We start from the raw sequence: 23,020 nt of genomic DNA on the forward strand, positions 1-23,020 counted from the left end.
TAAAATAATAGAAAACATTTATTATAAATAAAAGTAATAATTAGGAAAGCAACGCTAAGTTATTTGAAACGAGATTGATAAATTGCTTAAGGTTTTGTCCACCGGCGCTCTAAACACAAGCTCTTTCCTACCACTGTCCAGGTCGTGAACTGTAGGCCGATCTCTGAGCAGTACTTCTCTGTATTTTCCCATATTTCTGTTCAGTTCATTACTCTTTCTTTTAGCAGGGCCATTTACAGCTGTTACTCTTATAAATTGGTATTCCTTTCGATCATTCTTCCTTCCTCTTAGTAATTCTTCCGCTTCATCGTTTGTCAGTTTCTTTTTATATTTGACCTCACCATTTTTAGAAATATAAGTTAGTTCTGGTTTTACTATATCACTATCACTTTCTAATTCTTTACCTTGTCTTCTTAAATTACGTGGTCTACGTGGTCTGCGACGTTTCAGTTTTATACCAGCATTTTTATATTCACATTCGCTACTACTAGATTCAACAGAAGTGCAAGAACTAGTATCTGATTCTGGTTGTGGTCTTTTTGGCATCATTGGAAATGGAAATATCATAACGGGAGGTGGAGCTGGAACAAAGGGGACCATGGGATATTGAGGAGGCGGTAAAGGAATGGGGGTATCTTCTCGTTTAGGACATCTGCATTTCAAGTGACATGGAGAACAATAGGAAAAAAACGCTGGCGTACATGATGGCATGCAGACACACGGTGGACAAGGTGGACAGCCTTTTGGTCTCGGTGATCCTTGGCATTGGAATGGAAGTTGAGGAAACGGTATTGCAACCTGCACGGGCATCGGCATCGGCACCGGAAACGGCAAAGCTACTGCTTGGCTTCTTTCTGTGGTCGTCGTCGTCGTCGTAGTTGGTGTTGTGGTTGGCATTGGTTGAATGACAGGTACTGCCATGAACTGATGCACCTGCCCTACACCGTAGACTGCTGGAAACTGGGGCGGGTAGTTGAGGAAGCCGCCGCCTAATGGACCTACCACCTGAGTGAATGTTATTTTTGTAAAACTCAACAATACTCCAATTGCCCATTTTCCTGAAGGATTCTGTTGAAAATAAAAACGTCTGTCAGATATTTATCTATATACTTTACCAGTGGGACGCTCTTTTGCACGGGATGCCGGCTACATTATGGGTACCTTTTTCTGCTGTGAAGCAGTAATGTGTAAGCATTAATGGGTTTCGGTCTGAAGGGCGCCGTAGCTAGTGAAATTACTGGGCAAATGAGACTTAACATCTTATCGTAAATGAGACTTAACGTCTCAAGGTGACGAGCCCAGTTGTAGTGCCGCTAAATTTTTTTGGGTTTTTCCAAGAATCCTAATTGGCACTGCATTGTAATAGGCAGGGCTTATCAATTACCATCAGCTGAACGTCCTGTTCGTCTCGTCCCTTATTTTCATAAAACACATCTTGACTCATCACGATATTAAGAAATTCCAACCGCAAGAGTTTTTTTATATTATGAACAGAGCAACGTCTGTTGGGTCAGCTAGTTATATATATAATGTTCTTGATTTTAATATTTTTGTTTTAAGGTTTAGTTGAAGTTTAACGAAAGAAGCGGCCAAAATGAACCAAATTACTTACTTAGATTTAAAAAGTATTTAAAAAAATAACAGAAATGATACAATGATTTCGTAAACAAATTTCTTTTACTTACGTAAACCATATTGCCAAGTATAAATTGAAAGTAGTTTTAATGCTCGAAGCTGCAAAATACTTTTATGCACATTTCTTACATAACCTTCATTGTTCATTGTTAATTAGAAATCATAATATGGGGAACATTAGTCAATAAAGATTTTTCAAAACACATAGATTTAATACCGATTGCTATATTGTATAAATAAATTCATTTATATAATCGAATGAAAATTTTAAACACAGCGAAACAACAGCTGAAGTATTAGAATTCATAAAATATTTATATCGCGACCGCAAATCAACAATAAGGCAATAAAATTTAAATAAGTGTAGGTATGCATACTCGATCTGTTTTAGAATTTATGGATATGAGTATTATGGAGCATATTTCAAAATCAAAGGTGGTTACGAAATTTACGAGACTTCTTTCTCTCTGTCTATTCGTTCGCTCATGACTGAGGATCGTGGTAATCAACAAGTGGTCCACACTTAGAGTGAACTATTTGTTTCCGTCAGCTTCTGTCCATCGCAAAAATTAGATAATTTGCTCAAATTCGATTGTGCTCTTCTATCTTGGGTTGATTCCAGCGGCCGAATTCCACCAATGGACATTACGTGCAAAGTACCACCCGCATCACGTTGACATTCCACAACCGTCCGTTTTGCAAGAAATTTCTTGTCTCGCATAGCCAATTTGTGGAATCAATTACCAGCTGCGGTTTTCTGAAAACGATACTTTAGTCAATTTCATAGTATAATGTCCTATGGTACATTGTTATAGGGCAGTGCGGCCGATATTATTACCATCTTTGTGCTGCAGAAGAGGGCTATTCGCGCCATTTATAGCCTAGGTCCTAATGAATCATTAAGAGTAAAATTTAAAGATATAAACATTTTGACTGTTGCTTCTCAATATATTTTTGATAATGTTCTATATGTTCATCAGCACATTGAGGAATTTTCAAGAAACTGTGACAATCATAATGTTAACACGAGGAACAAACATAAACTTGTTATGCCTATACTCGGTTGGGTCGAGTTAGTAAGTCTTTTGTTAGGCGATGTATATGCTTCTACAATATGATCCCAGAAAATATACAAAACAAATGTGTTACGAAATTTAAAGGAATTGTTAAAAAACGTTTGTGTGGAAAGGTTACTATAGCATAAACGATTTTCTTAATGACACCACGGACTGGGAATAAAGCGAACACTCTCAGGCTCTTTAATTATAAATGTTTATTGTACGATATCACATTGTGATCCATATTTTTATATAAAAAAAGCCCGCTGAGTTTCTTGCGCCCATTCTTCTCAGGTCTGAGGCAGTCTCTTTTGAATGGGTGGAAGTTTTTAACGTTCAATAAGTGATTTTGAATCCTATTTTGACTAAAACTATTTGAATTTGAATTTGATACTACTCAGGGACCTTCAAGAAAAGAACCAGTTTCCCTCATACCTACCTTAAAGACCGGCAACGCATTTCTTGACACCTGTTGTTGCGGATATCCATGGGCGGTTGCCTCACATCTCCGCATCCCGTGAGGCACTTGTCCGTTTGTCCCCTATTATATATTAAAAAAAATATCTTTCCAAGTCTTGCACTCTTCATAGTGTTGTAGTTTCATTTATATATAGGTAATATACATATAAGTAAAAGCCATGCATTCGCATGTCTATTTCTTGCTAGAGCTTTCCTTTGCCGATTTATAGGGCTGCGAAAATACCTTTTTTTATTTATTATGAATAAAAAAAAACTGACTTAAAAAACTGAAAAGTATCAAATAACTAAAAATTTTATTTAATACACGTCTTATGCAAACCTATTATTACTATTGAAAACCTTTAATATTAATAAAATACTATTATTTTATGTACTACATAGTGATAACTTGTAAGTGCATGGGTAGGGCGTATCAATTACCAACAGCTGAACGTCCTGATCGTCTCGTACCTTCATAAAAAAAACCTGGTTAGTGCTTTTCTTTTTCTGACAACCGAACTGGTTTTTATTAATTATATTAGATTGTTATTTAAAAAAATTGATAATTTGATTATACGTTGAATATACGTTGTAACATTAAATTAATTGAAACCTTACTCTGATGAATATTACAAATTTAAAAATATATTTTAACATTTAATTAGAGGAAAAACATAAACAGAGATAATTAATCTTAGAAACTTAGCTCATGTTTAAGGCGCATCTTAATTAATTTACTCACTTCAAGTTTTTTGCTGCTTCTAACATAATCTCTGTGATGCTTGTGTGATACGGTCAGTCTTGATACGGTTTTGGCCTGTATAATAATCTGAAGATATTATTGCGGTGTTTCACTTTAGGTAAGCGTATTATTTAAGTTTTACTTATTATTTTTTATTTAAATGTCTTCATTCAAATTCAAATATTTTTATTCAAAATAGGATTTAAAATTACTTATTGAACATCAAAAACTATCTACCACCCATTCAAAAGAGACTGCCTCCAGACCTGAGAAGAATGTGCGCAAGAAACTCAGCGGGCTTTTTTTTAAAGTAAAATATGGATTAGGTACAATGTTATACAATAAACATTTATAATTAAAGAGCCTGAGGGTGTTCGCTTTATTCCCAGTCCGTGGACCTTTCCCACACAAACGTTTTTTAACAATTCTTTTAAATTTCGTAACACATTTGTTTTGTACATTTTCTGGGATCATATTGTAGAAGCATATACATCACCCAACCGCGTAGTAGGCATAACAAGTTTATGTTTGTACCTCATGATAACATTATTATTATTAGTTATTGTTTCAATAGGTTGGTACCCCGGAGGTAAATCAGAATCACCTTAAAAATCATAATACTATTTATAATTAACCTATAAACAGTTTAAATTTAAAAGATGATCCATTATAAATCCAGAGAGACAGGTTTGTTCAAGTAGGTAGGTTCTATATGCTTATTTTTTTCTTTTGAGACTTTTACTCAGACAATTTACATGGTAATCAATAATCAACTCACACTGTCTATAGACAGTGATGCGATACCAACATTAAGTCTTTTTGCTATTTCTGGGTTAAGGCCTCCTCTACATATTTCCTCTCCATTCGTCCTCTTCAAAATATGGTTGCAGGTCCTCCCACCTTTTCAATTGTCTTCCTTTTCTCCGCTTTTTGTATTTTGTATATTAATGCAATATTGCATTGCCCCATTCAAGTTCAATAATAATATAAAATCAATGAAAATTTATTGAACATATATTGAACATTTATAACATGTTTACATTGTTGAAAGAACAAACAAATATAGTGCCATCACCTTTGTTGCGTATCTCTTCCGGGGGTAATACGTCACAACAGCCGACCAATCACAGCGCGTCATTTCATGGGACGAGGGTATAAAAGAGCGACTTCCGCCTCGTGTCGAATTGTTTAAAGACAAATATTGGCAGAATTAACACTAAAGAAAACTCAAATTATTTGCATAAAATCAATGACTTAATAAGTTAATAACGACCGCTATATGAGCCACCTTTTAAGTTTAAATTTGTTATCGTTACAACTTGACTTACTTGTGACGTCATTTGGGAGGTTATTAGCGTTACTGGCTTTTTAATTTGGCAACTTTCCATCTGTCAATGTAATTGATATTGTCATTGTTGCCAAATTAAGAAGTTAACAACCATTGCATGATAATAATATTGTCATTGCGTTGTTTTCCTTTTAGGAAGTGATAATGGAAGAAAAATGGAGGCGAACAATCAAATCATATAATCATTAGATATAAACGATGCATTAGATTCGAATGCATCGTCTACTTCAAAAATATAATTCAAAGTGTCATTTTTATTTTGAAGCAGACGTGTCAGTTTACCACGTCATAGAGCAGAACAATGGTTAACCTACGTGTGCTAATTCGCTTAAGTTATTCAATCAGTTAAAGTACCTAATCATGGTTAGTGTATGATGAACACTTACATATTAATAAACTGCCGTTTAAACCTTAAACTGTCATTATTTAAACATAGTTGTTGAACTCGGCTGTTAATCTCTCACGGGTCGGATGAATGTCGAGATTATATGTCGGAAAATAATATTTCAAAGCATTAATTAAATTAAAATTAAATAATAAAAATATTGACGTACTTTTACACAAATTATCTTGCCCCAAACTAGGCATAGCCTGTACTATGGGTACAAGACAACGATATATTTAATACAATATACTTACTTAATCATACATAAATACATATAAGCATCGTTATTTATACAGTTAGGGTTAATCCGCCATTTTGTTATTTTTACAAGTTAGTATGAAAGAGACAGCAGTATTCTGATGTGTTTGTGATATCTTTAGTAGTTAGTTAGTAGATAGATAAGTTATAAAGAATATAAAATATTTAGTTAAAAACGTTATTAATGGATTTAACGAGCAGACAGATTTATTACATCGACACATGTACACTACTATAATATACATTATTGAGGAAAATTCGTGTAAATTTATGATGATATTACTTCATGTAATATATTATTTAATCCTTATTTAAATATATAATATTTGGAAAGGTCATTGTAAAACCGAAGGACATAGCACAACCGACCATTGCAGATCTCGATTTCAGTGGGACTGCAGATGAAATAAGTCAAAATAATTGTCATTATGAACGTTTAGCACCATTTCATCTGCAGTGAAACGATATCTGGAAAGGTCTTGAAACTTCGGGTTACCTAAAATAAAAATAAAAATGTAACTGTTACGCAAAAAAAAACAAAGTTACACATAACACGCGTTTTTATCCTTTAAAAAGTGTTTTATCTAACTTAACATCTTTGTATTTAATATATTCATGAATCAATACAATCAAGTATATGGCAACATCAAGTAACTCACAATAGAACGTAAGATTATTTCCTACAATTATTAATGTGTAAGAAATAATGCAATAAACCAATTATTTTCTTAGATGTACCTGCATCACTGAAAATGAAGCCAAAGGATCACAGTTGTGAGGGTGCCGGGAGAACAACACACTGTAAGTGTATCAAATGCTTTAGATAAAACAGAAATCCAAAAAAATGAATGCGTTCCTCGATCCTCAATAGCCGGCTTCATCGCCGTTCTCAAATCATACTGTCCCCGATAATTTGAGCATCTCTACACTGAATGCATCGAATGGTCCATCGGAGGTGCATCTGATAGAAGATATGGGACTTCAAGCGCACAACTCTTTGAGACGGTTTGCAGAATTTGCCCCACTATTATTAGTAAAATTAAATGATACAGACCACATTCTTGTAAATAGTAAATAACATGAGTTGATTCATATGAAACAATTTGGTTTTACTAGAGGACAAACTACGGATACAAGTGTTGAGCTAATAGGGAATATTTTACAAGCCTGGGCGGGATGCAAATGCATTGCGTAACTTCAGTGATTTATCTCACTCATCGTCTGATTTCATATTTAGACAATTCAATCAGACGATGTGAATGGCAGAAGCTATTATCACTAATATCGCTGTTTAGTTACTAGAGATATCAATTGAAATATTTAAAAAATAACGCACCAACTATTTCCTCTCAAAACATTCGCGATTATTCGAGAAACTGTGATGATCTAGCATAAAGTTGTTATGCCTACCACTCAGTTACTCTTATGTTGGGCAGATCAAGAGCAAGTAAAATAGAATTGTTACAAATCGTTTGTATGTACGAGGTTACTGTAACCCAAATTCTATTTCTACATGATTCCTTTCACATCGAAGGAATCTAGCAACCACACCCAGACTGTTAAATAAATAAAATTTTATATGATTTAATTTTATATGTGCATTGTGCATGAACCTAAAAGGAGAGGTCCGAAGCACCCGCAACCGGCGGCGGCGGTATGTATGAAAAGAGTAATGAATGTAGAGGAAGCGCGAGGTTGTAAGGATAATGAAGTTTGTAAGGATACAAGCAAATGGCATTCTATTATCTCTGCCTACCCCGACGGGAACAAGGCGTAAGTATGTGTGTGTGTGTGTGTGTGTGCATGAACCTCTAAGCTGCATATGAGGTCCTGGCACATGTTGCTACAAATAATTTCGACCTCTTTGAAAGACCTTACTATCACCGCTACCATGTTTAGGTTCTCCTGGTGTCTATGTGGTAATAGTCAGAATAATATATTTAGGTATAGTCGCGTCATACATAAGACAATCTCTTCTTCGACTATGATTGCTTTGTACCAAAACACAGTATTATGCTTCCTATCCCATTTTCTCCCACGTTATATCTTATGAATTTATTTGTCTCTCTCATTCTCTCGCCGGCTGAATTCAATACATTTACGTGTTTGTGTCTCTATCGTCTCGCTTTTCCGTTTCATCGAGTTTTAAATCACAATAATTCTAAAGAAGTTTCACTTCAAAAACAGGCCCACATAGTTTCTTACGCACTTTTATATCAGGTTTGATCTTTTAAATTGTGTGGTAATATTTTGGCAAAGTTTTAATAAATTAAATATAATAAAGCAAACACACACAAACACTTTTTGTAACAAAAGTTCAGAAATAATAAATTATTGAATTTAATAATTATGAATCCATCGTAACGGGAGTTTTATTGTAATGTATGCACGTGAGTAATTACTGTTTGCCGTATATTTAATGAAGCTAAAAAGATTCTGGTTAATTAAGGATGAAAAAGAAGTAGATTACGCGGAAATAACAAACTAGCTAATGTCAAAAGAAAGTCACACAGTCATTTCCACGATATTGATCACCAAAAGGTGACCAGTCTAAGGCCTGGTGTCCACCAAAGCAGAGAGGAGATGAGATGTATTTTGATAACCAATCAGATTTCATTATTCCCACATCTCCTCTCCGCTTCGCTTCGGGGGAAATGGATCAAGCGGAGAGGAGAGGAGATGTCTCATTTTTCTATTGAATTTAGTGACTCGTCGAGCGATCAAGCAGTGCGGCAAAGAGTCACTTGACTGATTTCGATTTTCGATTTCTCACAGTTACAAGCTCCTCACCGCTTTGGTGGAAAACACCGGACAGCTTCGCCGCTTATCTCCTCTCGTCTCCTCTCCTTTCCGCTTTAGTGGATACCGGGCCTAAGTCCATTATAATTTGACGTAGTTCCTGAAAAACGTTCCAAGCCACAAACATCACATTTCAAGTAATTCGTGTTTAAAGTTTACTAAATATTAGTATATTCCGTACTTGTGGGCTTACTTAGTCATGATGTCATTTAAAGAGTGACAGTAAGGCTGCTTGTAAGTCCGTTAATGTGAATCACGTGACCAGTTTTGTGTTCTTCTTGTCGCAATTTCGACATGATTGTGGTTTGGAACGTTTTTCTGGAATTACGTCCAATTCATCTTTAATAGTTTTTGTGCTTATGTTTTAGGTAGACTTGCATCCTACATGGTCCTAGGGATCATTTTGATCGTCGTCGGTGCTTTGTCTCTTGTTAACAATCCTGTTCTCACCGTGGCCAAATACGTGAGTATTTTATATGCCTTCTGGATAATGTTCAAAATTAAAAGATTTCCAAAAACAAACACTTAAACTTAGATTATGGATTGGTCTCCGCTGCCCTCCAACCAATTTTTAATCTAAGCACTTGAAATAGTTTTGTGAATATTAAAATTCATTATGCCTTATTTAGAATGTCATACTTATCAAAGAACCCATTTAGAAGAAATACTTAAAATATGTTCTAAGCCTTTCGAACGTTCGTAAAGTTATTTATTCATTATCCTTTGTTAAACTTCCACTTACTAATATGCCTCTATTGTATACAATGTTAACATTTCGGAGAAATTGTGATTTTAAAATATTTATGGCGGTTTTGTCTCTGAAAATAGACAAATCGACATTGACATTGTGTCAAACAGATAAATTGCCAAAAATGTAAGCATGCCAAAGGTTGGAAGGGAAAACTTCCATTAAATATAATTCCCTGACTACTAAGCTAGAGATCCCGGGTTCGAATCCCGGTAGGTGCAATCATTTATATGATGAATATGGATGTTTGTTTCCGAGTCATAGATGTTTATTTGTATTTATGTATGTTTAGGTAAGTACATTGTATTAAATATATCGTTGTTTTGTACCCATAGTACAGGCTGTGCCTAGTTTCGGGCAAGATAATTTGTGTAAAAGTGTGTTAATATCAATACATATATATTAATTATATATCAATATAAATATATAATGCTGTGCTCAAATGGAGGCATCTAGTTCGATTAATTTTACAGTAATTAATTCAACAAACAATTTTATTCAACATCATTAGGAATTATTATATAAATATTATGTAACAACAGCTTAATATTATAAACTGGCTGACATCTATAAACAAATGTCAATTACTTAACTGCTGACCTTCTGCTGAGCGACTTTGGCCATTTTGTTGCTATCGAGGGCTTAAAATACGTTAATAAAAAGGCTCTTAGCATCTATAAGTAACGTCAACTTTGCCGAAGAGATAATGAGTGTTTTAGCACTAATATGCGATTATTAAAAGTATGAACAAACAAATGGTTAGTATGAATAAGATAAAATATGTTGTTGATATACCTACCCGTGGTAACTAAATATATACTTAGATATTATCTATGATCCTTTATATTTTAACTAACTAAAAATATTTTAACCGATGCCATATTATTATCACAGATGTCATATTCTGTACTATGCTTTAATCTTATTTTCTCTTTTCTATTTTAATTGTTAAAAAGCACATAAATTTTATTTTAAGCTATTGCATAGCTTCTATCGCGGCCCTTGAGATCCAACCGAAGAGACCGAATCCAAAAATTCCGTAACGAAAATAACCTAACACTCACCTACTATATAGATATTTCGCCACGGTCATTACAGTTGCCATGGAACAGCGGTTATCACGTATGCTTTTTGTGCAGAAGGTCCCAGGTTCGAGCCTGGGGCACGTCTTGATTTTTTTTAATTTCTTTATGTTTTTTATCACGTTTTTTTAATTTTTATTATTATGACAAGCATTTTTATTTAGTTTCACCTGTCCCTTTGTCTGTCTGTAATCAAATCTTGCAAGTAAATTTTACTCACTTCACGTTCTTTTTTAAATTAATTTTATCAAAAAAAATACTGCATAAATAAATAATTATAATTGCATAAGTTGATAAAAAATGCTATGCAATAGCTTTACTGCGGCAGTCCCCGAGTGCCACACGTCTTTTTTTTATGTATATAGATGTACGTGTTTATGTCTCTCTCATATTATTTATCTGTGGCTAATGTAGTTGGTTTAACAATTAATAATTAATGTTTATATGTATTAGTTATAGTTAAATATTATTATGTTACTTTTAATTGGTCCTAATAAAGTAAATAAATATTTATTAGATAAATCAGTGCCACTAACTTCACAACTGCCCCAGTCGTGAGCGGGTGCTGCTTGTGGTGCCAGGTCGACTTGTTATAGTTAATAAATCATTGTATTTATTGGATGTAATTACTAAATATGGCAGTAATAACGATCTTCATGTTCACGAAGCATTTAAGAGAAGACTAGAATAATTTGTATGTATAAACATACAGTTTATTCTTTATTACTTTTTATGAAATTATTTAAACACGATTCATATATTGGATGCAGTACCTTACAAACTAATTTGTTATGGATATTACAGCCATTGTAAGATACTCTACTTGATTGAAAAGAGTGGCCGTTGAGTTTCTTGTATGTTCTTCTCACGAGATCAACTTCTTCCGAACATATGGTAGATTTAGTAATTTTAAAGAAATATTTATGATGGCGATTCAAAAGCGCTTAGTTTAAGCCTAATTGAATAAAGTTTATTTGACTTTGAACTCAAAATGAGTTCAGAATTCATTATATATGCCGACCGTTTATCTGAGTCCTCGCCTGCGGGGTACAGGCGCGGCGGGCGAATTTTTGTAATCGCTCATTTCACTAAGCGCCCCCGCCGCCCGCACCTGTCTCAGTCCCCTTTGTCGTCATACCCCCGCGCCCCTGTACCCCGCAGGCGAGGACTCAGATAAACGGTCGGCATAGGCCTATAACTACGTTGAAAAAGATATTCAGTATTTTATCAGAGTAGGTCCCTAAGGTAGAGTAGGCTAATAAAATCAGTGGATGTTTAATTTCATAGGCTTACCTACTTATGATTGAATTGATTATCAATGCACTTTAACTTTAAGGTGTCACGAATTTCACCCGGCACCAAGTTCTACGATGTACTTAACCAGACAAATTACCCGGGTGCGTATATCTACACCTATATCTTCAACGTGACCAACGGTGACAGATTCATATCAGGAGAGGATCACAACCTCAAAGTTGAAGAAGTTGGACCATTTACTTACCAGTGAGTGCCTCAAGATAATTGTTTTCCACTTTGTACATTTCCGGTAGATAGAATAAAACAGATGAAAATGTAAATGTAATGGAGTTTCTAGCCACTTCTTCTCATTAGCTCAACCCTTTATGGAGTGGTGGAGAATTCAATGAGAAAAGTTATTTTTTGAGATTCATAAGTGTCATATCCGTCATGAATAAAGTGATCTTGTTTTTTTTTTTATGAAAAAGGAGGACAAACAAGCGTACCTGGTTCAGACAGACCACATTCCAAGCAAACACCAGAGGAATCAGAGGCGCGTATCATAAACCCATAGATATCATATCATTACCAAATCACTATAAAACTAATTTACTGCCGTTGATTTGATTTGATCACTCTCATGACTATGGCCAAAATGTATAAAAGAAAACAAAGTAAAAAAATGGTGTTCATATTATTGGCAAATTAGTAATTCTGACGTAAAAAACAAAAAACATATTAAAAGAAGTTTGAAAGTCTTACGACGGAATGGATTTTTAGTAACATTGAAAATTAGTTGAGCCAAATTCTTTATGACTCTTCAATGTACAAACAAGATTCTCTCATCGACCTCTGGACGATTTGTATGTTAATATACGACTTGTATTTACTAACTTCAAAAAAAGTAGCACCTTATTAAAGCATGTAATTTTTTTGGTACCTCAGAACTCCGACGATTTGCATCGATCGAGTAATAATTGGAGGAACTATTTTAAACTTTATCGGTATAAATAAAGCACTTTTTGTTTATTCATCTTCAAATCAAGCATTTGTATATACAAATGTCATTGCTTACGTCAAGGGAGATGACTTTTCTTGACACCTGAGCATCCTTGAACTACAAGACCTATCCGTTCTCATAATGCAGCAACTGAAGTTACCACCACAAAGTAAGAGATTCTTAGCGATTTCAACGCTGAATATACCACTGCCAGGGTTGCTACCAGCAGCCGAATTCCACCACCGGAAATTACGTCAAAATGCGGAATTCCAACCGCATCTTGTTTACTTCTGGCATTGAACAATCACGCGAGAAATTTCTTGACTCGCACAGCCACTTTGTGGAATCAATGGTCAGCTGCATTTTTACCGAACCGATAGGACTTATGGATCTTCAAGATTAGAACATACTCCCAAATAAAGGCTGACAACACATCCCTGGTCAAGCCCTGGTGTTGCGGAAGTCCATGGGCGGGTGGTTCACTACTTCCCATCAAGCCTCTTGTCCGTTATTCCTCAAATAATAATCATGCGGGGACTCTGTACACAAGTGTTTGAAGATCATATACCTTCGCTGGTGGACCTTCTGTTGACCTCACACTGGAGATGTGATCAGGTACCTCGTTTCCGTTGACTTTCGGGTTGTCGGATCATTGCCTTATTCGGAGTAGTTCCAATCGCGCTCTTAAGATGGCCCCGCATTTTTGGTAGTGCTGCATGTGACACTATACGTTGGCTGTGACACTTTTGTGCCACCTACTCGTAGAGACATATTTGGTTTTCAATAAATGGAGCTTTGCTGAAAACAGGATTTCTATCAGGCTTTGGTCATTATTATTAGGTTGGATGAGGGCACCGCAATACCGATCGTTCTGGCGATCTTTGGGGGAGGCCTTTGTACAGCAGTGGACGTCTTCCGGCTGAAGTGATGATGATGATGGGTCATTGCAGTAGTATCTGCCGATGAATAGAACAGCCAGACCTTAGAAAACAATACTATTATGTCTCCAGGTCCCTCAAAAGAGTTAGTGCCGAGGTGAAGTCGAAGCACATTGGCATAGATGAGAATCGCGCACATTTCTTCGGCCATGTATTCTGAAGAGTGACGAGAGTTGACAGAGAGAATGAGGGACAAGGCTGTACAATCAAATTTCTCCTCCCTCTTTGCGACCAAATCAATATTGGGTGATCAAGGTGATACACCACCGCTTATTTCGCGGTGCGACATGCCCGCAGTAATATTTCGTCTTTTTGGCTCACTTGCTATTCAAGCGTAGAACCCGTAAAATTATGTATGTCCGCTTTAGATTGCTATTACCTCCGCTTTCTCAAAAGTAATGGATTCGAATATCAACTGATCCAGGAATTGATGCTTCAGCGATTACCAGTACCTACGTTAAATATCAATATCACTCAGCTGGTGATCTTATTCTATATCTCACCCATAAATAGGTGCAAGCGGTTGAGTCGAAAAGAGCGGTGAGTTTGGACATAGCGAAAGCCTTCGATCGAGTGTAACATATAGCACTTATAGCAAAACTGCCATTTTATGGGCTTCTCGAGAATTTATACAAATGGATCACAAATTGCTTTCGCTTATAGGAGTTGATAACAGTTGTTATCAACGGTATATGCTCCGACTTATAACTCATTACCGCTGGTGTCCCGCAAGGTTGCATGCTATCCCCTACACATTTTCTTCTGAAAATCAACAGCATTCATTGCTATGCAGATAGCAGCACAAAGTATGCTTCTTACTTTGGCAATGCCAACATCACTCAGAATAGCGCCGATGAGAAAACCTTAACCTCTAGTATTGCGAATATCCATGATAAGTTTCCACTTCTCATCACGCCAGCCAAGAGCTCGTTTGTACTAATATCCTCTAACGGCCATTCCCAATAATCAGTTTATCTCAGGTTGTGGCCTACTTGAGATAAAAATTGTAACTTTCGTTGACTTTTCTGTCCCAATAAACTTATCGACGGTAACTCACCTTATCCGTACACGCTGTCTGTCAATGGGACGACGTATAGCTTACCAGCGATAGAAGTTTGTATGTAAATTGTAATTCACGCGTCCCAATATAAGGCGATAAGAATGACTTATCGGGTATATTGGGACAGCTTAAGATTATTGACAGCTAATTACTGACAGTAGAAGGTGTAATATATCTCTATCTTTAGATAGTATATTGGGAACGGCCGTAAGTCTATTTGGACCTAATTGGCAGGTGGCCTTATCATATATATTCCTCTCTATATTCGACGACTATTAATTAACGTTACGAAGGATTAATTTTTACATAATCTTTATTACCCTACATAATTAAGCTAACATAGTTAATTATAGTGTTCATTAAATGTAATGTGATGTAATCATCATGCAATAGTAACTATAAAAAATGACATTGTAACAAACGAAGCTCGTGCTTGTTTTAATAATAGTCATATTTATAATACCCACATCCTCAACGTTAACGTACTCTTAAATACGTGGTTTGATAATAGGTCAGTTTCATCTAACAAAATTAAATTATGAAAGAATATTAAGTTCAAATTTAACATATGAGACCAGAACAAACATGAATTAATTAGGTTAGTATATATAATATTAATAATTACAAATTTAAACAGAATATAAATCTAAAAACCTTAAAAAATATAATATGATAACTAAAATATATTATTAAAAGGAGTCCCCTTAGGCAAGGTTCCGAAGATACTGGCAGCGTTCCCCCTTTGAATATTTAGACTAATTCTCTGTCCGAGGTCCATCTCTTCAGTCTCCTCTAATGTCGACCTAAACCCTTTTTGCTATTTCGTTAAAAAGCCTTATAGCGCTAGGACCCCACCGGACCAAGAGTCTCGACACCGAATGGGACAAAATCATATTCAGAGCCTAAACCCTTGTATTTGCATGCCTTAGCTTTTTCAGCCGCTTCACAAGCCGCACCAGCTCTGTTGTTGGTACCATGTAGATGGGAAGGGGTCATTAAAAAAATTATGAAAATATGTTAGTGTGTACTATAGTGATTTTTCCATTAGAAATATGAATTCAATACCAATTTATTATAAAAACTTGAAAATTATTTACATTTTCAAAATGTAAACTCATAGATTTATTATCTGTATGTCACGTGACCGAAAACGGCGACCACCATTTTGTGACGTCACTATAGAAGAAACAATTTGATTTAAGAATCACATCGAATCGATATCCGTATCGTTTCGATGTGATTCTTAAATCAAATATATAGTCCGCTATAATAAGTCATTTTGTTTTTAGAAAAATCTATTAGGATTGCACTGCACATTTGACTATTCTTTGTTTATGTTATTATGACGTCACGACCATGGCGTCTCCCTTTTTGGCGCGACTAATTATCATTAAAATTTAAAACAATTTTTCTTTGCATATAGTGGAATAATTTCGAAGACATAAAAACTCATTTAAGAATATATTAAAAAAAATTAAGAATATCGAAATTGTGTTATATTTAAATATCTGCTATTTCGATTGCAATTGTAATTTTCTTTGCATAAAGTGGAATTATTTTGAAGAGATAAAAATACCAGTTGGAATCTTTACGCTCATTTTAGAATATATTTACCAAAATTAAGAATGGCCCATTGTATTAAATTTAAATGTTATCTGCTATTTCGAACCAGATGAAACAGTCAATACTGTACACACTTTGTAATGTTTTGAGAAGGGAAAAATATATGTCAAATCAAATCAAATATATTTCATTTCCCAGGTAAATTACATTATATGTTAAATATGTAAAATTTTTCATACAGCTCATTCGAAAGCCAGATTTCCTTAGAGAAGAAATAATTACGTCTCAAGGTGACGAGCGAAATTGAATTGCCGCTCAGATATTTTGGGTTTTTCAAGAATCCTGAGCGGCACGGCATGGCGTATCAATTACCATCAGCTGAACGTCCTGCTCGTCTCGTCCCTTATTATCATAAAAATATAAAAAATACAAAACAGAAGTTATTGAGTACAGTAGCTGCATCATATTAATAGGTGGCACATACAAATAATAGTATTTCTTCGAGAGTCAAGATGCCACGCACACAAGCATCTAGTATTTGCCGTAATAAAAAATATATTGTTCTCAGGTAGTGCGGTATCTAGTTGGAGCTCAGCGGAGACCAATCCTTAATCTAAGAGTTAGAATATAAACTTTGTCCAATACACTTCCCTAATCCATAATTTGTTTTATTTACTTCATTAGGGAACTCCGAACAAATGAAGATTTTGAATTGGACGAGGAAGCAGGTGTGATGCGATACTCTCCAAACATCACGACACGTTTCGTTCCCGAACTTTCCATCGCACACCCGAAAGATGTTAATGTGACTGTTTTTAATATTGCGATGTTGGTAAGTTGTCATATCTATACCAGCTGGCCCAACAGACGTGATAGCTGCCACGGAAACGGACGAGTAAAAAAAGAAGGACTCCGCGCCGTGATATTAGCAAGTGAAGCACCGTTATGCTAGTGTGTGTGCGGTTACGGGGGATACTAGTTACACAATTTCTTCTTCCATAAATAATCATATATGGCCACAAATACTTATATAGTATCCTTTCTACACTTTTTCACTACGACGGCATTTTTAAAATATTAGATGAAAATTCTCATAATGGCCGCCTATCGGCCTGTAGTACTGTAGGGCTATGTATTTACACGTTAATCGGCTTATTTTGGTGCTACACTGTTATGTAAGGTGACACAGAGTCCTTATTTTTTTTACTAGTCCATGACCATGGTAACAGTTACTATGGCAATGGTTGCATGAGATGAGGTGGCTTAATTATTAGTGGGTTGAGGGTGAGACGATGAAAATTAAATTTTGGTGAGGTGAGAATTTCGGAAATATCCGTTCTTAGCTGACGTCCAGTCGACAAACCAAACCTACCTACCAAATTTCAAGTCTCTACGCTTTATGGTTCCAGAGATATCGTGATGAATCAATACGTAGGTAATAATCTCTTATATCTTAGATCCTCAGATAATTTGCGGCCGTTCCCAATATACTATATACAGATAGAGGTAAATTACTACCTTTTACTGTCAATAATTTGGAGCTGTCCCAATATACCCGATAAGTCATTATCGCCTTATATTGGGACGTGTGAATTGCAATTTCCATACAGACTTCTATGGCTGGTAAGCTATACGTCCTCCCATTGACAGACAGCGTGTACGGATAAGGATGAGCTATCGTCGATAAGTTTATTGGGACAGAAAAGTCAGCGATAGTTACGATTTTTATCTAAAGTAGGCCACAACCTGAGCTAGACTGAATATTGGGAACAGCCGTTATACGTCTAGAAAGAGTCTGTTGTTGTTAGACAATCGATAAAAAGGTAAGGATAAGGCCAGGAATAATAGTTTGGTGTGCGTAACAAGCTACGTCTTACACTCGCGATTTGTATGACACTTTGTGTTAGTGTGCGTGAGTTGCTCAAAATAGAGGTTATTTTTATGTTTTATAGTCTATCTAGACGTATTTAAATGATCTAAGCTTAGATTATACTCGTCACGCACACTTAACTAATATGCCTGTCCTGCTTTTATCGGTTGTCTAACAGCAATTAACTCTATGTTGGATTTTTCTTTTGGTTTTAATTTGGAACATTTCAGCGTAAACAGCCAGTACAGCACTTTTTGAGGTTGTCAACAGTCTTTAGTTATACATAAGCGAAAGAGTTCAGATAGCTGACGTAAATGTCAAACGGTCTTCGGGTAAACCTGTAGGAATAGGTATCCTGCAGGGTTCTATTCTCGAACCTTTCATGTTTCTTATATATATTAACGATTTACATATTATGTGTTAAATAATAGCCATGAGATTGTATTGTTTGCTGATGATACTTCACTTATTTTTTTAAAGTGAAGCGACGTGCAGATATTGATGACGAGGTAAACAATGCACTCTCAAAGATAGTGCGTTGGTTTGAGACGAATAATCTTCACTTAAACAGTAAAAAAACCAAGTGTTTACTTTTCATTACACCAAACACAGCACACGTACCAACGTACTTATAAATAACCAGAGATCGGAACTTGTGGTTACTACGGTCTTCTTGGGTATCGCGATAGATAAAAAGCTCCAGTGGGGTATAGCTCCACATATTGCCCAACTAGCAGATAGAATCAGCTCTGGGGCATATGCCGTTAGAAAGATTCTCTAGTACTCGAATGTTGCTAGATACTGCTAGATATTAGTGTATGTCAGTTATTTTTACAGCATCTATGTCTATCACAATTTGTTTCAAAGTGATGTAGATATTCCCTTACATACATAACATTTTCGTAAATGAATTGACTTGACACTGTCATAACATTTATCTTTTTATACAGTTCCCTAAGAGATCCACCGAAATAGCATTTCTCTAGAAAACAGTTTTACAAACTCAACCTGATTTTTTCCATTTAATATAATATCACAATTGCTACTTTCAACATAAGTAACTTAAATCGTATACATTCGTTTTTTTTTTCGTTAAGTGCTACATTATTTACCCTAAACAAATTTACCCAACCATTAATTAATAGCATTGTTGTAAGATTGACATTCACAAGTGATTTTTTTGACTTGAATGATAACTTACTTTTCAGTTTGAACACAAAATATTCACGTGAATTCCTCTCCTCCAAGTCTTCATATTTCTGAACATGCATGAACAGATAACCCTCACTTTTTACGAAGAACAATATAAATTACAGGCCATAACTTCATACGTATCGTCGTTCCCCTACTGGTTTCGCGCCACCTTCAACTTACTCGCCAACAGGCTGAACTCAAAGTCAATAATTGAAGTGGACGTCTACAGCTACCTCTGGGGCTACAGGGAGCCGCTCATCCAGCTCGCGCATAAGGCGCTGCCCGGTTGGATCCCTTTCGATGAAATGGGCATATTGGATAGAGTGAGTGTCATCAATAAAAATTTAGTCTAAGAGTAAGAATTCCACGTATGCCTATTGTAGGGACACACGTATGCAAATATGCTTAAGGCAGCTATTTGTTTATGTATGCGTGTCCACACTGTGTTCCCATCAATTATATTTTTATTTTATATTCAGTAGCGGTCTATACTCATGTAGTTCGGTTCACTTATAATAAATAATGTGATTAAGTAATATGCGTATTGATGAAGCTATATTGGATTTTTATTGAAGACAACACTTCCGCCGCTTTTTAGGACCCTACTCTACATTGGTGACCCCGACGAAAGAACACATCTTAGAATAAAAGTGAACACAGTATTTAAGAAAAGTGAATTGAAGAAAAATAGAATATGACAACGCCTAACCTTGGAGCAATGCCACCGGCGGAAGTCTTCGCGATCACAGTGTCCTCAAGGATCCCAGATTTTTGGATGGATCAGCCGAGAGTTTGGTTTTACAGAGTGGAAGCAATTTTGGCTCCACAAAAATTAAGCGATGAGAATAAATTCGATCTCGTCATATCAAAACTACCTAAAGAAGTTATTGTGCAGATAACAGATTTTTTGACCCTGCTCTACACCTATTATTCCACTTTGTCCTCCACTTCGTCGAACGATCCTAGTTACCACTTCCCCAGTCCTACGGTTATATAAAATTTTAAATTCTTATAGCGTAACTTACATTGACATTTTTGTTAATTCCTTAGCCAAATTCCGCAAGACCATTTGCACCAACATTGGTAATCTTTAATAACGTTATAATTGGAAAATTAATGTAACTATGTATAACTATGAAACCTACTCATTTATTAATTAAAAAAAACTGTTTAATTCTTAACTTATTCTTTATAGTACATAAAATTAATTATTTCTGAGCATGCTGTGTTTATTTGTATGTAATCACTACATTTAGTTCCTAGTTTTTAGTTCCACTTGTTATATTTGTGTGTATTATTGTAAGTGATTGTAAATAAACCTAATAATAATAAAAAATCAACATCTGTCACTGGGTCCACATTTTAACAAGAAGTTATTCCGCTCGAACTATTATTATATATTATTGTATCTAGTACTACTGCTTTTCCTTGAGACAAGATAATAAATCTCATTAGCCCAGTAATTTCAATAGCCACTACTTACTTCGAACACAAATTATGAGGGTTTACCTAGCTTGTCGGCAGAGCAATACGCCGGTCGTCGCCGTCTTGCCAGCAACCTGTGCTCATAGGGCTTCCTTTAAGAGACTTGAAATATCAATTTAATTTCACCTAGATACCTCTACTCGTTTCCGAGATAAAGGGTCTTGACAGACAGATAAGCGGACAACAAACTGATCCTATAAGGGCTCCGTTTCTTTCCTTTTAAGGAAACCCATCATAAAAGACCGGTGATATGCAATAATATGATTAGTATATTCGGATTTTGTGGAAGAGTGTCTGCAGTTAGAGAAGGTAATCGTTCTGATTAATACTACATACATTCTTACACAATGAGTACTGTTGGTCAATAAGACACAAGTTGAACTCGACAATGTCAACTTTTAATACCTTCTAATTTACTTTTCATATTCCTAATATTATTTGTTTGATTTAATGAAACATCAACATTTATTTTAGCTGTACCACAGCGGCAACGTGAGATTTGAACTTGGGGCAAGAAATGAAGACAAGTTCCTGATAAAGAAGATCAATGGTAAAGGGGGCCTCGCAGAGATTGGCTATGACGACCCTAGCAGGAGGTAAATAGCATCAGATATTGAACACGAGTTTTATTTCTCGATGGACCTTCAAAGTTTGAATTTATTTTTATTATGATCAGCACGTTTGCTACGAGTATTACCATTACCGCGTCCGAACTTACCTTGTTGTAATTATGTATGAAAATACCCATTACATTATATCTTTTCTCTCTTCTTTCCATCTTTTATCTAGCCTCTTACTCCGGACCACTGTGTAGTAGTCGTATATATCAACCGAGTGCTTTATTTTCAACTAGGTTTTATTCGCGACTTTGTCCGCGTGGAATAGTTACATTGGGCATTTTATTAAGTTACTTTGCAAATAATACAAATACAAACTGCTGTGGTTAACACATTTTTATAAACAACGTTTTTTACGCGTTTGATTGAGCCCATTTGAACCCACACCTTCAACTTTACGCGTCTGTCCTCGAGCTTTGTTTACTGTCATTGCAAATGCTGTGTCATTGCACTCTTTTTGGCTCAAATGGCAAATCGGTTGGAATGGTTGGAATACGGAAAATTAAAACACTATCTTTTTTTGCCTTTTCAGTCTAAGTCCATGCCAATCGAGACTAAAGCTTTAATTGTACCATAATGTAGCCTTGTTGCGTCAAGATTTCTCATCAACAGGACTGGAGCACGAACTTTCAGCTTCAACTTACAGGAAGGCACTCTTGATATTAATCCTCCTCCTCGCGTCGTATACCTCATTGCTGAGGGACGTGATTTCTCTAAGGATTCAACTTTTAGACAGTAGTTGGCCATCTGTGTCTGTCTTTGGCTACGTGCAGTGGTTTTTATACCTAGAGTGTAAAGGATGGATTGGTTGGCGCGGAATGCTGTCCAAGGGATTTGAAGCATCTTCCTCCAGCACCAAATTTCAAAGGCATCAATCCGATCTCGGTCAACCTACTTTAGTCACCATGTCTAAGCCCCATAGCTGAAGATAGAAAAAAATTTACTGTTGACTAGTTTTACGTGAGATGTTACGGTCACGCAATATTTTTCGGAGTGGAGACATTGCACTTTTGGCCATTCCAATGCGATTCGATGACTCGATCTTGATCTCGCATGACCCAATGCTGCTGATACTAAACCCCAAATAGGTAAATTGTCGACCTGTTCTAGATTCAGCGTCCCAGTCATTGTTAGCGTTTTGGCGCAGTCGACTACCATATAAGCTTAGTTTTGGTGTGGCTTGATAATAATAAAGAGTTGAGAAACTCTAAACTATAGGGTACGATGTCACCTGTTCAGTGTCAATAACAATGTCTACTGAGGGGTACTCGTCAACATCCCCCGTCACGGCTGACAATGTTGGTTCGTTTATCTGACCTACGGTCTCGTTAGTCGGAGCCAAAGTTGCTCTTTCACACATCCATTCTCGTTTATATTTATCGTCATATTTATTTGTTACTCGATTGCCATTACTTTATAAATCATTTGTGTTAGATTAGGGATTGGTCTCCCCTGCGCTCCAACTAGATACCACAGGCGTAGTTGCAAAGTGTGGCAAATATTACTACGCCAAAGTTGGCTTACTCGAGCCTGTCTCGAACAA

At 35.8% G+C, this 23,020-nt stretch overlaps 2 protein-coding genes across 4 annotated transcripts in view; one reads left to right on the forward strand and one right to left on the reverse strand.

The window, feature by feature from the left end:
- On the reverse strand, nucleotides 1-4,941 carry LOC126974558 (uncharacterized). Of its 2 annotated transcripts, none has more exons than XM_050822094.1 (2): nucleotides 4,673-4,941; nucleotides 1-1,068 (listed from the first exon to the last, which is right to left on the reverse strand). In XM_050822094.1, the coding sequence occupies exon 2, from the start codon at nucleotides 919-921 to the stop codon at nucleotides 55-57; it is 867 nt and encodes a 288-aa protein (XP_050678051.1). In that variant the 5' UTR covers nucleotides 922-1,068; nucleotides 4,673-4,941; the 3' UTR covers nucleotides 1-54. The 2 variants fall into 2 exon arrangements, with proteins under 2 accessions (XP_050678051.1, XP_050678050.1); XM_050822093.1 differs by lacking the exon at nucleotides 4,673-4,941 and adding an exon at nucleotides 1,686-1,951.
- Nucleotides 3,900-23,020, forward strand: part of LOC126974540 (scavenger receptor class B member 1-like) — a 26,873-nt gene continuing 7,752 nt past the window's right edge. For both annotated transcript variants that reach the window (XM_050822060.1, XM_050822061.1), the window contains exons 1-7: nucleotides 3,900-4,012; nucleotides 6,618-6,686; nucleotides 9,053-9,147; nucleotides 11,851-12,017; nucleotides 16,996-17,143; nucleotides 19,498-19,698; nucleotides 21,335-21,456. In XM_050822060.1, coding sequence (XP_050678017.1) covers nucleotides 6,638-6,686; nucleotides 9,053-9,147; nucleotides 11,851-12,017; nucleotides 16,996-17,143; nucleotides 19,498-19,698; nucleotides 21,335-21,456 — 782 coding nt within the window. In that variant the 5' untranslated portion in view covers nucleotides 3,900-4,012; nucleotides 6,618-6,637. The remainder of the gene's footprint in view (nucleotides 4,013-6,617; nucleotides 6,687-9,052; nucleotides 9,148-11,850; nucleotides 12,018-16,995; nucleotides 17,144-19,497; nucleotides 19,699-21,334; nucleotides 21,457-23,020) is intronic.

This window comes from Leptidea sinapis, chromosome 32 (genome assembly GCF_905404315.1).
Source record: "Leptidea sinapis chromosome 32, ilLepSina1.1, whole genome shotgun sequence".
NCBI classification, from domain to species: Eukaryota; Metazoa; Arthropoda; class Insecta; order Lepidoptera; family Pieridae; genus Leptidea; species Leptidea sinapis.